Source organism: Heteronotia binoei, chromosome 4 (genome assembly GCF_032191835.1).
Source record: "Heteronotia binoei isolate CCM8104 ecotype False Entrance Well chromosome 4, APGP_CSIRO_Hbin_v1, whole genome shotgun sequence".
Lineage (NCBI taxonomy): Eukaryota > Metazoa > Chordata > Lepidosauria > Squamata > Gekkonidae > Heteronotia > Heteronotia binoei.
The window spans coordinates 79,625,682-79,641,098 of record NC_083226.1 but is presented as its reverse complement, the minus strand read 5'-3'; the positions used below and the strand labels follow the sequence as shown (position 1 = coordinate 79,641,098).

Below are 15,417 nucleotides of genomic sequence, written 5' to 3'. Positions count from 1 at the left end.
GAGTGTGTTTTGAGAAGAGGCATTGGATACTATGCTGAAAATTTGGTGCCTCTATCTCAAAAAAAGCAGGGGGCCCCCAGACCCCCAGACACTCGCAGATCAATTCTGCATTATAACCTATGGGAATCAGTCTCCATAGGGAATAACGGAGTGCCCAGAAGACATTTCCCTCCCCACCCCCCACTTTCTGATGATCCTGAAGCAGGAGGAGGGCCTCCAAACTTGAGGAATCCCCTGCCCCCACCTGGGGATTGGTTTCCCTGGAGAAAATGTCTGCTTTGAAGGGTGGACTCGATGGCATTGTACCATGCTGAGGCCTCTCCCCAAACTACACCCTCCCTCAGATCCACCCCCAAAGTCTCCAGGTATTATCCAACACAGACCTGGCAACCCTATTAACCTAACATGAGACAAAGGTGAAACACTAAAAAACTGGTACAAGCAAAAAGTTAAAAGGCTAGCCTCACCCCTTAAAATAGCTATGCAAGCTAGACCTGCCCTGAAGACAAGCATCTGAAGGACACCAAAGATTTTACTATGGTGAAAATCTAAGCACACTTCAAAGAGTTCCACAGTGGTTTCTCCAAACTGGATGAACTGGCAAAGAAATGAAAAATGAGGTTCAATATAAGAAAATATAAAGCAATTCACATTGGTACAAAACAGCTCAATTTCACACATATTCTGATGTAAATTGAACTAGCTATAAATATTCAGGAAAGAACATGCAATCAATGCAATGAATTAAAGGAAGCTGGAGGCTACTCCACATTGAAACCCATTGAATGATATTGTAATAAAAAGAAGATAATACTTTAACTTAATAACAAAGAGGCTTGTGATATCCTAAAGGCAAATTTATTATGGTATACGTGAGAACCCGTTTCATTAGATACATGATTTGTCTGTTTCTGCTACCATAGAGCAGAATGGGAGCTCTCTTATTGGCAAGAGAGGTCTCTCAAGGCCATCTGGATTTAATGCTGTGCAAGCATCTTGTAGCACAGTCCTAAAAACTGATGACAGCATAACAGTTGCTTGATGATATTATTAGTTATCTCATCAGTATGACTAAAGCATCTTCACGAAAGTATAAACAAGTATATTTTGTAATGTCCATTTAGCACTTGGAAGAATATAAGCATGCTTTCATTTGATTTTCATGTGTTTTCTAATTGTTGTTGTACTGTATTTTTAATAACATTTTAGCAACTGGTCCGTGAGTTGTATAATTATTTCATTTTATATTACAATGTAGAAATATTAATAATATGACATTGGATTTATATCCTGCCCTCCACTCTGAATTTCAGGCTGTGATTACCCACACTAACGCACTTTCAATCCACTTTCAAAGCACTTTCCAACTGGATTTTGCAAGTTCACACAGTAAAATTCAGTTGTAAAGTAGATTGAAAGTGCATTATTTAGTGTGTGTGATCCCAGCCTTAGAGTCGCAAACCCGCTTACAATCTCCTTGATCTGGGTGGGGCTGAGAGAGCTCTCACAGCCCTTTCAAGAACAACTCTGTGAGAGCTATGACTGTGCCAAGGTCATTTCAGCAGCTGCAAGTGCAGGAGTGGGGAATCAAATCTAGTTCCCCTAGATAAGAATCCGCACACTTAACCACCACACCAAAATAAAGTGCACAATTGTATCATCCCGAACTATCACTCCCCCCACCCCCCAGTTCATGGGAAAATTGTCTTCCACAAAACCGGTCCCTGTGCCAAAAAGGTTGCGGACCACTGATCTATTATGTAAGTCAACTTGAGTCCCACAAGGAGAAAGGTGGCTGTTAAATGTTTAAAATAAATGCACATATGAAATATCTTAGCTGTTCACCTGCAGCACTTTCTATACTATGTAGGCAGGGCTTTCCCTTCAGTACAATATTAAAATGCAGCAACATTTCCATTATGCAAAATCAACGTACATAAAGGTGGTAGTGGGAAAACTGGGTTAACTTTTTGCCCTTCTGCTGTGACCAGGTATACTGGCCCTGCCCCCACCTATGCCTGTTCCTCTTGAAGAGCCAGTTTGGTGCAGTGGTTAAGTGTGTGGACTCTTATCTGGGAGAACCGGGTTTGATTCCCCACTCCTCCACTTGTACCTGCTAGCATGGCCTTCGGTCAGCCATAGCCCTGGCAGAGGTTGTCCTTGAAGGCAGCTGCAGTGAGAACCCTCTCCAGCCCCACCCACCTCACAGGGTGTCTGTTGTGGGGGAGGAAGATAAAGGAGATTGTGAGCCACTCTGAGACTCTTCGGAGTGGAGGGTGGGATATACATCCAATATCATCTTCTTCTTCTTCTTGAAGACACAGCACCAAAGTACCTATGCTCTATCCCCTCATGATCTGGATCACTACTTTCTGAACATACCTGATCATGGGGATACAGCCTACACATGATCATTCACTCCAGGCCTGTAGCCACGGAGGGGCTGGGGGGAGGGCTGGGAGCACTTCGAGGGGGACTTGCATGGTGCAGCCTGTTTCCCTCCCCCCCCCCTTTTTTGCCATGGCTGAGCTGGTGAAACATCATCAATGGCAGCTGGAGCCAGCAGAACTGAGCAGGGCACAGGACACTGCAGCAGCAAAAGCAGCAGGTGGAGAAGAGAGAGGTGGAGGAGCAGGTGGAGGAAGCCATATGGAATGGGCTGGGGAGGGGGGGAATGGATGAAGCTGCTGGCTGCAAAATGCCCAGGTGGGGGGGGAGGTGGAAAGAGCCCTCCCACTTGCACACAAGTTGCAGCCCCTTCTTGACTCCAAAGTTTTAGAGTTGGCTGCCTCAACTTGGCCACTTTCAGAGCCTCCAGCTTTTGCCCCTACCCCAAAAAGCCCCCCCAAAACTTTTAAAATCCTGGCTACACACTTGATTTGCTCCCACACTGGAGCACACATACATAGATCAGCATACACAGACATAGCCAGACTAATGCACTTCATCTTACCCTCCTGCTAAGTAAGTTGCTTCTGATGTCATGGTTAGAAGGCTTCTTTGTTTATGTCTCACGTAAACAAATAAGAAGATATTAGAAATAATCAGGCCTTTTTTTGAAGTAGGAACTCCTTTGCATATTGGGCCATACAACCCTGAGGTAGGCACTAGGCAGTCTCCTGGAACTTACAGTAGGCTCTGTACTAAGAGCTCTGTAAGCTCTTGGAAGATTGGCTACATCAGGGTATGTAGCCTGATATGCAAAGGCGTTTCTGCTACAAAACCCCCCCCTGGAAATAATTACGGTAGTTCATGTCCCACAAGCCCTTACCATTGGTTAAGCATATGTTACATGCTTCAGAAAATCTGTTTTGCAGTTTTGCTATTTAAACACATGTGAACAAGTAGGCACTGAAGGAGATGGAAAGCATGCTTTGGTAGTTCAAAGAAACCCACAAAACAAAAAAAAGGTAAGAAATGTCTGCTTGTCTTGAATCCAGGCAGTCAAATATCTGCAGCAGTACTGAGTTTGAGTACAATGAAGCAGACCTGGGGAAAATGTGATGTAGCATGAGAATATTAACCGTAAGTCAGATGTCTGAAGGACTAAATGTAATATAAATCATATGGGCACAGAAGAAACAAATCTGTCAGGCATACTTTATGACTGTGTTTTCATACCTAATGAATTATGTCACAGAGACTGACACAAACTGCTGATCCTATTTTTTTCTTTTTTTCAGTACAAAAGGAGAGAATAGTTAAACACATCCTTTTTGACCCAGAAGGGAAAATCATTTAAAAACGTAACTCTGCTTTCACTTTTCCCCCACACAGGCCATAATTTAAATTCAATCAATGATTTGTAACTTTAGATCAACCACTTCAGATAAGGCCAGCATGCATCTTTTGACAGGATCCAGACATTGACCAGCAATTAATTCATACATACCATTCATCTTATTTTCTTTTCTTTTTTTTTACACAGACAAGTGAGCTAGGCTCACTGAAGAATGGAAGTTAAATATTCTGACAGGCATTCATTGATCAGAAACAATTTAATAATGCATATGTCAGTAACAATGCCATAAAACTTCAACTTCTATAAGTATATAAAAATTAGACATATATTTATTTATTATTAATTATGTTCAATTTATATACCACTCATTCCCTAAATAGGGCTCAGGTGGTGTACAACAAACTAATATCATAAACACTAAGCAACAATTTAAAAATAAACATCCCAATAAAATTCACAGCAGCAAGACAATTCAAAGAGATGGCCGTCAAGTTCCAATTGTGCTACCACCTTGCAGGAGGGAGGGGGTGAAAGTGCCAGTCAGCCCAACCAAACACCTGCTGGAACATCTCTGTCTTACAAGCCCCATGGAACTGTAACATCCCACAGGCATGGATGTTACTCAGCAGAGAGTTCCACAAGGTTGGGGCCATGGAACAAAAAGCCCTGGACCTGCTTGAGGACAGCTGGATATCTCTTGGACCAGGGACCACAAGCAAGTTCTTATCAGTTCTCATATATGAAAACAGTATCAAAAATCAGCCTCACATAACTATTTCTTCTGAGACCTATCACAGCACAACAATCTCCAGTGGCAAACCAGTGCTAGTGGTTTTTGAAATGTGCAATGTTTTAAAGTAAACAAATTTCTTATAATGGCAAGCATTAGGATGCTGTATTTTCTGGAACACCATTTTGGGAGCACCACTGGAGGGCATATGATGAAGCTACCTTGAACCAATCTACAATGTCTGGTGGGAAGATCTCATGAGAAATCTATGTCTGTATCCAAAGTGTCCATTCTATTAATGTTGGAGCCTTCTTCCAACACTGGTGCAAAGATCTTTGTTCCTGAAGAAGCAGCATGTTCGACTGATGGAGGGCTCTTTTGGCCAGAGGAAGACTGCACTGTTAGTTGAACAGAAACTCTGAATGTAACCTACTGTTGCTGTATGGAAGCCCAACTTGTTGGCTCTCTGGAAGCACCTGGCTAGCCACTCTGCAAATAGAATTCAATAATGAAACTTTGATAAAATTCAGCTGAACTCCTCTTCTGTTCCCATAACTATAGGATTAAGTTTAAAAAGCTCCCAATTATTTATGCACCAAAATTATCCCAATAAATTTAACAACATGAGCTAAAAACTGAAAGCAGCTTGAGATGGAGTTCTGAAGTTGCTCAATTAGGGTTGCCCATCCCCAGGTGAGGGCAGGGGATCCTCCAGTTTAGAAGTCTTCCCCCACTTCAGGGTCATCAGAAAGTATGAGGGGAGGGAAATGCAGGATAGGGTGGTGTATAAATCGCAAATTAAATTAAAATTAAATAAAATTTAAAAAATATCTGCTGGGCACTCCATTATTCCCTATGGAGACTGATTCCCATAGGGTATAATAGATAATTGATCTGTGGGTATCTGGGGCTCTTGGGGGCTGTTTTTGAGGTAGATGCACCAAATTTGCAGCATAGCATCCAGTGCCTCTCTTCAAAACACCCTCCAGGTTTCAACAAGATTGGACCAGGGGGTCCAATTCTATGAGCCCCCAAAGAAGGTGCCCCTATCCTTCATTATTTCCAAAGGAGGGAAAGCATTTAAAAGGTGTGTGGTCCCTTTAAATGTAATGGCCAGAACTCCCTCTGGAGTTCAATTATGCTTGCCCTAACCTTGTTCCTGGCTCCACCCCCAAAGTCCCCAGATATTTCTTGAATTGGACCTGGCAACCCTAAACTTATTTTATTGATAACGTTGTAAGCACTAAGGAGGTAGTTTGCTTCTTCTAGTGGATTAAATTAGCAAATCATTAAAATACACAGTACAATGGTATAAATTCCATTCAAATGAAAAAATGTGCAAGTCACAGCTGTCTATAAGTAACCAATTGTTTCCTTTATAATTCAGATACATTGAAAAAGAAAAAACAGTTTTCTTACTTTTCTAATGAACTTTGGGCCAGTCTTTCCTTCTCCTTTTTTAGTTGTTCTTTGTGCTTCTTAACCCGAATCTCCCACATACTTCTTATGGCAGAAAAGTCGAATATTATCACCTGATGTCCCATACCACTGACATTAAGGATTGCCTGCAACAGCAATATTATTAAGACAAATTTATAAGATTTTAATAGCATTTTAAAAATTGAATTTCTGCTGCAGGAGCAGTGTTTCCCAACCTGTGGATCTGGGCCCCAAAGTGGGTTGCAAAGCCTCCAAAATAATTTGCTGGCCAGTCCTCCCTAATGGCCACCCCTGATCTTTCTATTATTCTCTTTTTTACTTTCAAAACGAAGATCTGACCCTTGAAGCATTATCTTCCATGTCATACATTAGTTAATATTTTTTCTTCACTACATATGTATACTCTTTAAGTAGTATGTGTCTGCTTGTTTACTAGATGTTTACTAAAATTTTAGGGGGGTTAGAAGGTATAATGAAGAAAGAGAGGGTGGTCAAAGGCTAGAATGTAACCTCTATATGCATATGTTGTAATGCCTGCTTGAGGTTTATAGTGGGTGCAGCTGTACACTTTGTGAAATGTTTGTTGATTTCTCAAAAAAAAAAAATCTGGTTAGCCAATGCAGAAAATGGAATGCTGGACTAGATGGATACCAAGATCATAGTTTGCCTAGGGCACCAAAAAAACAAACCCTGGGCCTTGGTATGGATAGGTCTTCATATCAAGTAAATCTGGACTTGTCACCATTCTGGAAAGGTTTGGAATTGTCCTATAGCACTGTGTTTAGGTAAGTTCTGAGTTTGTTATATCTGCAGTGTCCCATTCAAGAGCCTGCATGTGTGAACAACTCTTAAACCGTTTTCGCACACTGCTCACCTCAGAGTCACGTCCCTCTTCACTGTGCAGTGTCTGCTCAGATTTCCCACCATCTGCACCGGAAGAGCAGGAAGAGTCGTGGCTTCTGCGTCGCAAACAGAAATCGCTAAAACCCAGTTTCCATTTGCAACACAGAAGTCGCGGCTCTTCCTGCTCCTCCGGCGCAGATGGTGGGAAATCCGAGCAGATGCTGCGCAGTGAAGAGGGACGTGACTCCGAGGTGAGCAGTGTGCGAAAATGGTTTTAGTGATTTATAGAACTGGAGTTTTCTACTACAGGTCCACTCAGATCAGCACTACCTTGCAGAGACCAAAAGTATTAGTAAACACTTCTCATCGGATACCCTCTATAGAGATACAAACAAAGGTATGCTGTGGTAAATATCCAATTGCTGTCAGTTAGCCTGGTGCTACAATAGTAAGGGGATGGACAATATGGCCCTTGTCATGAGCTGGAGGACCAACAGGTAAAGGAGGCTGCATCCTCTCCTTCCAAGCAATAACATATATTATAATTGCCATCTATTAATATTCAGACTGGAGCTGAAATTAATTTTTCTAGAAAAGTAATTGGAATCTTACTCAAATTCCAGATTTGCACATGAAAATCCAGATGCCCCAAATATATGCATCACATTTTCATAGCATTCTCCTTTTTTAGCTCTGCCTATTGATCAACACTGCCCTGCTTCTCTTGAGAATGGAGCAAAACTCTTTTAAACATTAAGAGAGCTAGAAATTAGCCAAGAAAGTGTTAAATGGCATACCAGAAAGGAATAAGTCCATGGCTTACTGGAGGAGAAGTGCTGGACCCCCTTCTCTGGCAATGTTTAAGAAGCTATACACAGCTGTCTATTTCCTGCAGGCTTTGGAAACTGAAATGGTGTTATGTTTGTAGTGATAACTAGTGTTGTTGTTTTTTAAAGTGTTTTTGTTGAATATTCTTTGTTAGCAGCTGTGTGCCATTAAGAAGTGGAAGAAACATTTTTAAATAATATAAAAATAGTAATTTTACATCCTTATATAAAACAGCATATCCAGTAACACAGTGCCCTTTGCCAGTGTTCTGGGGCAATACTTCAGTTGCTAACATAGTGACAAGCCTGCCACCCACTAAATCACCAATGTAAGTATAGCTATAAATCGAGGTAAAACACCTATCTCTGGCTCAGAGCCACTGTTGAAGATATAATCATTTCAGCTTGATTTTTATCAAGAAATGCAGCTAAACCTTCAATATATGGCTTCTGTTATGCTTTGTGTTCATAAAATAGTTCACCAAGCCCATCAGAGCAAATGCTATCAAAAGTCAGAAAGCCTTTTAAAAATAATTGCTTCTACTCAAACAAAAAAAATGACTGTTTCTTTCCCCCTTTTTAAACTTCACTTGAGATTTCATTAGATGGTGGATGCCAGTTTTATGACATCCGTTGTTAATAAAAGAGAACTGGGGGGGGTTTCAGTCTACTACCACAGAAATAGTCTGTCTTTTTTCAAAGAGAGAGAGATGACTATCGAATACTATATACTATGATGGCTACACGGAGCATACACGAAGTTGCCACAAAAAAGCCCTTGATGCTAATTACAGAAGTGGGATGAGCTGTTGCTTCCATGTCCTCTTTGTGGCTTCCAAGGCAGGAATGAGACATTAAATAGCCCAGAAGCAATCTGAGCCTACCAGCCTTTGTTCTGTGTTAGCAGTCACTGAGGCATGGGCTCATTTTCCTTCTCCTGTTGCACTGACGCCACCTGGGATTACTTAAACTGGACCTCCTGGTACCAACACAGGAGGAAGTGACAAGCAAGACTTGGAAACAAGTTTCTGAATAATATAGAAGAGACAGTGTGGTGTAGTGCTTAGACTTCCCCGAAAAGTGCAAGGTTCATGTGTCTAAATAAATACCAAACTTTACCCTGATAATGCAGGGCTCTTTATCATCTATTATTTTTCTCCTAGTTCTTATCCCAAATGAATCCTCCTCCCCAAATCTACTGAGCCTTTTGCCTGTCTTTATTCCTACCAAAACCTACTCCCTATTTGTCCTTTGGGAGTTTCTGTTTAACAGGCCTTTCTGAATTGTCAGTTTGTATTGTCAGCTCTTCTTCCGCTTTTGTTTGTTTTTTATTTAGAACATTCCTATTCCATCTTTCCACTCTCAGGACTAATCAAGAGAGTTTGAAACAACAGGAATAACAATTAATCTAAATATGAATGCATAATACATACCAAAAGGAATCACAGAAAGACCCAACAGCCAACATTTAGAAACAGTTAGAAGACGCAAATACCATCAAACAGTTACCAGTATACTAACAACTTACTTATCTTTCAAACAATTCAGAACAAGAATGTTGTTAATTTTTGTCTTCGATTTTTTTCTTTATCTTGCCCTTCCTCTGAAGAAGACATGCATAGTTATCTCCTCAATTTTACTCTCACAATAAACCTGTTGTGTAGATTAAGCAAAGAGGGAAGGCCTGGCCCAAAGGTCGTGGCAAACTGAGGTCTGAATCAGGTTTCTTCAAGTGTAGTCTAACATTTAACCAATACACCATACTGGCTCTCTCTTTCATATAAAAGGCAGAATGAAGTGAGTTTTCCTTGCTTCAGGCAGCAAGGAATTCCACAAAATGGAAACAGCTAAAACAACTCTGTCACAGGGCTTTTTTTTTTTTTTAGCAGGAATGCACAGGAACACAGTTCTGGATGGTTTGGCATCAGGGGGTGTGGCCCATGCAAATAAGTTCCTGCTGGGCTTTTTCTAAAAAAAAAAACCACCCTGTGTGAAACAATGGAGACATCAGAGGGTGTGATGTAATATGCAAATGAATTCCTGCTGGGCTTTTACTACAAAAAAAAGCCCTGGTCACAAGTACCTGTCAACTTCATGTCTGAAAGGTAGGATTCCTGCAACAAGACAGACCAGCACATCTCAGATTCTGTCCAGGTTCATGTGGGTGAATATAGACCTTTAGATAATTCATCCTCAAGTAATTTAAGAATTTAAAAGTTAAAACTAAAAGAAACAGAGGTGGGTAACATTTAGTATAAATTGATGTTTTATTGCTCTATGGTTAAAGTTTTCCTTCTCTAAAATGTCTCTTTTAGAACCGGGTTTGATTCCCCACTCCTCCACTTGCACCTGCTAGCATGGCCTTGGGTCAGCCATAGCTCTGGCAGAGGTTGTCCTTGAAAGGACAGCTGCTGTGAGAGCCCTCTCCAGCCCCACCCACCTCACAGGGTGTCTGTTGTGGGGGAAGGAGATAAAGGAAATTGTGAGCCACTCTGAGACACTTCGAAGTGGAGGGAGGGATATAAATCCAGTATCTTCTCCTTCTTCTTCTTTCCACATCTTCAATAATTCATTAATTTTCTTTCCATTGCTGGATGCTTTCTTCAGTAATACAGCAACCTCCCAGCTAAATGGCTAGATACTCATAAATTAAATGACCAGGCTATGCAACTTTCATAATATTTTATAGTATGCTGTCCTTATAATGGAAATTGATTGGGGGGAAGGGTTCTTATGTGTTAATATATGCTTTATGACTCCTCAAGTACTCTTGCTGCACAAAGCAGAACTCACAAACTCGAATGGAATGGTAATTCGATGCTTGTAGCCTGCAGCAACGCTGCTAGGCTGCAGTAGCAAGGTTTGCCTCCCTTGAAGGGAAGGGAGGATCTACAGCCCATTTGGGCACGTATTTGAGAGGGTGGGGCCAGGCCATTGTAACGGCCAGACCTTCGCTCCCTGCTTCAGTCTCGACAACGATCGGCTTTGAAGGGTCGATCTTCGTAGGCTTGGAGTGCTGATGGGGAGGATACCTTGCCTCTTTGTTGGGGTTAGCGTGGTCTTGCAGGGATTCAGGAGCCTGAGGCTCAGAGGCTGTGTTCAAGGGAAGTCTCTTGGGAGCTGGGTGCTCCCCAGGCTCAGAGGCTGCGTCCATGGCAGCGGCCACCACCTTTGCAGGTGAGGGATGTCTCTTGGGAGTTGGGCACTCCCCAGGCTCAGAGGCCGCGTCTGTGGCGGCGGCCGTCTTTGCAGGCAAGGGAAGTCTCTTGGGAGCTGGGCGCTCCCCAGGCTTGGAGGCCATGTCTGTGGCGGCAGCCGCCGCCTTTGCAGGCGAGGGAAGTCTCTTGGGAGCTGGGTGCTCCCCAGGCTTGGAGGCTGCATCTGTGGCGGCGGCTGCCACCTTTGCAGGCAAGGGAAGTATCTTGGGAGCTGAGTGCTCCCCAGGTTCGGAGGCTGCGTCTGTGGCAGTGGCGCCTGACTTTGCAGGTGAAGGAAGTCTCTTGGGAGCTGGGCACTCCCCAGACTCGGAGGCTGCGTCTGTGGCGACAGCTGCTGCCTTTGTAGCCAAGGGAAGTCTCTTGGAAGCTGGGCGCTCCCCAGGCTCGGAGACCACGTCTGTGGCAGTGGCGCCTGACTTTGCAGGTGAAGGAAGTCTCTTGGAAGCTCAGCGCTCCCCAGGCTCGAAGGCCGCGTCTGTGGCAGCGACCGTCTTTGCAAGCGAAGGAAGCCTCTTGGGAGCTGGGCACTCCCCAGGCTCAGAGGCCACATCTGTAGCAGCGGCGGCCGTCTTTGCAGGCGAGGGAAGTCTCTTGGGAGCTGGGCACTCCCCAGGCTCGGAGACTGCGTCTTTGGCGGCGGCGGCCATCTTGACAGGCGAAGGGCCTCTCCTGTGAGCTGTGTGCTCTCTTGTCGTTTTGGGGCGGTGAGGACAAACACTGAGGGTCATCAGCTGTTTGGAGCCAGGATCACGCAAGGTGATCTTTTTTCTCTTCTTATTGTTCAGGTGCCCAGCCTCCTCCCTCCTTTGACAGGGAAGTGGTTGGGTTTGGTGGTTTTACTTCAGGCAGGCAGGGGGAGGATTACTGTTTTAGCTGTGTCGCCATTTTGCTTCCCTGATATTTTGTAGGTCGGCCATATTGGGTCCCCTTCTTCTTAGTTAAGGGAGGGTGGCTATTTTAGTTGGCGGCCATATTGGATCCCCTTCTTCTTAGTTAAGGGAGGGCGGCCATTTTAGTTGGCATTGTGCAGAAGCCATTTTGAGGGTCTGCTTTAGTTATAGAGATGCCTGGAGGAAAGGGGTCGGGGAAGCCAAAAGGGAAGCAGCCGGCGCCAAAGGCCCCTAAGGCTCTGCTAAGAGGCCTCCACGCCAGCTGTCATCTTCTGACAAGGAGGGTGATGAGGCTGTTAATGTGAACATTATGCAAAGGCTGCGGGTGCTGGAACAGGCATCGGGCATTTCTTCTTCTGAAGGGGCAAGAGGGGAAAGGGCTTCAAAGAGGGAGATCCAAGAGAATGTACTAACCAGATTGTCTATTCTTGAGGGCAGATCAGGTGCATTCTTCACTGGCAGTGCCATGGGCCTTGGTGGTCCAGAGTGTCATCATCTGGAGCTTTGGGAGCTGGGTCAACGGTGGTACCAGCTGGATCTGTTGGTAAGGCTGGGGACATCTCGCAAGCGTATGCAGGGCTGGCTTGGCCTTGGGGGCCGGCTTTGCCTGCAGGGAGGGCATCCCTGCTGTGAGTACAGGGTTTGCTTCCCCCTCAGGGGTGGGGCCATTATCAAATTGGGCTTGGCCTACTGGGCAATGTGGCCCCGGTGTAGTTTGGCCGGGTGTGGGACAGCAAGGTAGTGCAAGGTAGGACAGCAAGGTAGTGCTCTTTCATCGGGAATTGGGGCACCCCTTCTCCTTATGGGATGGTTCCTTTTACCGCCTTACCTTTTGGGGAGGTTGCTTTGCCTTTAGGGGATCATTTGTTGCCTGCAAGATCTTAAGGGGGGAGTATGTCAATATCTTCTCCCTTCTGTTTCGGGAGTTGGAACAGAAGGATAAGGAGGATCTGGACAACAAGGAGAAGGAAAAATTGAAGAAGCGCAAGGTGGATTGGACCTGGGTGAATTGGCTGCCAGGGTTTTTTATCTATGCTGGAGTGGTTGCACGTGCCCAGCCTTGGAGGGCGGCTGCACTCATCCAGTACTTGGATATAATTTATAATTTATAAAGGGTACATGTTGTCTGGATTCAATATGACAAGGAATTCAGGATGAGGGCCACATTGTACCCTTCCCTTTAGTGGGACTGTATTGACCAGCAGCTATGACTGCAGGTCATGTCTCCTGACCGGCCAAATTTAGGTGACAGCTCTGATAGCGGTCGTTTGTTGGCCAGGTCAGGTGCTACCTCCTCGGCTTCTGCAGCCTCTTCCCGCAGTTCTGCGGGGCAGGGGTTTCAACCCCGCCTGCTTTGTTGGGAGTTCGGTTCTCAGGGAGTGTGTAGCAAAAAGGCTTGTCAGTTCAAGCATGAATGCCCCATGTGTGGCGGGCCTCACTCCTTCAATAACTGCCCTAAAGCCTGGGTGTGTAAGAATCAAAAGAAGCCAGGAGGAGGAGGGGGAAGTTATCAGGCTGGAAAATGGGCCCAGTTTGATAAAGGTGGGTCCTCTTGAGTGCTGGCTGTCCAGGTATCCACGGAGAGCTGACAGTGTTTACCTGTTAAATGGTTTCAAGTTCGGTTTTAGGATCCCTTTTCAGGGGCCCCAGGTTCCGTTTTTGTCTGGGAACCTTAGTTCTGTTAAGGGTTTAGAGCAGGTAGTTAAAGCAATGGCAGGTCTACGCTTGCCGCAGCATAGAACACGGGTTACCAGCAGCTTGAGGGAAGATTTGGGGGTTTGGCAAGAATTTTTGGAGTCCTTTAATGGGATCTCCTTTTGGAGAGAAGACATGAGGCTTGAAGCTGAGCTTCAGGTCATGTCTGATGCTGCTGTATTTCTGGGTTTTGGAGTCTATTTCCGTGCACATTGGTGCGCGGACGGTTGGCCAGACTCCTGGAGGCAGGCAGGAGTGAACCGAGATCTTATGTTTCTCGAGTTTTTTCCCATTCTAGTAGAAATTTGGCTGTGGGAGAAGGATATGGCCAATCGCACAGTTCATTTTTGGTGCGATAATATGACGGTAGTCCATGTCATTAATTCCCTTTCATCCAAATCCTAGCGGGTTATGAAGTTGGTGCGGGCCTTCACTCTGCGTTGTCTGCAGCTTTACATATTGTTTTTAGCAAGCATATTCCTGAGGTGAATAACGGGATGGCTGACGCTCTCTCTCGTAAACAGATGGAGAGGTTTTGTCAGCTGGCCCCAGATACCAATCGAGAGGTGGTGTCAATGCCCCAGGAGCTATGGCTGACTGGAAAGCCGAGGCCTGCAGAGCAATAGGCCTAGCCATTGCACCTAGCACCAGGAAGTCTTATGAACATGCTGTGTGGCAGTTTGAGGACTTTATGGCTGAGGTGGGGTATCGCATTGTTTGGCTCCTCCTGGTGGAGCAGTTGCTCCACTACTGTGTTTCTCTATGAGGTAAGGGACTGGCCATGCAATCCATTAGGGGGCGCCTGTCTGCATTGGCTTTTGCCAGTAAGGCACTGGGTTATAAGGAGGAAACAGCTGATTTTCGTCTCCAAAAAATGCTGGAGGGGTGGGCCAGAGAGGCTGGTCCTAGGCTGGACGCACAGAAACCTATTTCCCCTCTGATTCTTAGGGGCCTGAAGGGGGTTTGGGGCACGGTGTGTTTGATGACCCGGGGTTTGATGACCCGGGGTGGGGAGAATGCAGACTGTCCCGAAGGCTTGACTAGAGGGTGCCTTCCATTGAGACATGTGCCTGGTGGTTGGGCCCTCTGGGGTGTGCCTCCCAGCTGGGCCGGCCTGTAGGAGCTGCGTCACACAGCTCCAGCTGGGGGCTGGGTCTCTCACCCGCGAATGGCAGGGGAGTGGTCTGTTGAGACCCCTAGCCCTGACCAGGCTGCAGTTTGGGTGCCCTTGCCATTTTATTATGATGATTAATAAAGTGGCCCATTATTTATACCAATGCATTGTGTCCGACTCTTCATTCCAACTTGGGGGGCAATACATTTTCTTGGTTGAGACCTCATTGTTATGCTACTGCCAAAGGTGCTCATTCCTAACTATAGTTGGATGTAAACTTGGTGATATTGGTTCATCTCAAAAGACAGTTTACTGAATATTTCCAGAAATGCAGCCCAAATCAGCACTTAGCCATGTTGATCTTTAGCAGTAAAAATAAACAGGAGTCTTGTGGCACCTAAAGGACAAAAAAACCCCAAACTATTCCAGCATAAATTTTTGTGGACTATTCCGTAATAAAATTTTGTTAGTCTTTCAGGTGTCACAAGGCTGTTTATTATTATTCCTTGCAGGGAACAAAGCAGCCCTAATCTTGCCAGTTTTCCACTTTAAAAAGTTCTAACTGCAAACTTAAACAGTTTTTTCTTATTTAAGTATACATATCTTTCAGTGAAAGGAATCCTGCCCTTTAACCCAGGAAAAGCTGCCCCACGGGAGCAGATTACTGTACTACTGTGCCTCAGTCTCAAAGGAGCATCCCAGAATAAACCTACGGTCTTGGAAACAACTTCCAGGGGTACAATATGCTAAAGACTAATCTCCATGCCACCTATGCATTACTTACGGTATATTCCTTTCTATAGTTTTAGATATAAATCAAGCCTGCATATGTGAACCTCTGCTCAAGCCTTGCACACCATATTTCACCATCTTTGCTTTCATCCAATTTATCACCTGCATCATCTCCCATAAATACTA

The 15,417-nt window shown here is 44.7% G+C and overlaps 1 protein-coding gene across 2 annotated transcripts in view; it reads right to left on the bottom strand.

Annotated features, from left to right (window-relative positions):
• Nucleotides 1-15,417, bottom strand: part of LRRC2 (leucine rich repeat containing 2) — a 142,578-nt gene that overhangs the window by 114,060 nt on the left and 13,101 nt on the right. For both annotated transcript variants that reach the window (XM_060235476.1, XM_060235477.1), the window contains exon 2: nt 5,892-6,037. In XM_060235476.1, coding sequence (XP_060091459.1) covers nt 5,892-6,016 — 125 coding nt within the window. In that variant the 5' untranslated portion in view covers nt 6,017-6,037. The remainder of the gene's footprint in view (nt 1-5,891; nt 6,038-15,417) is intronic.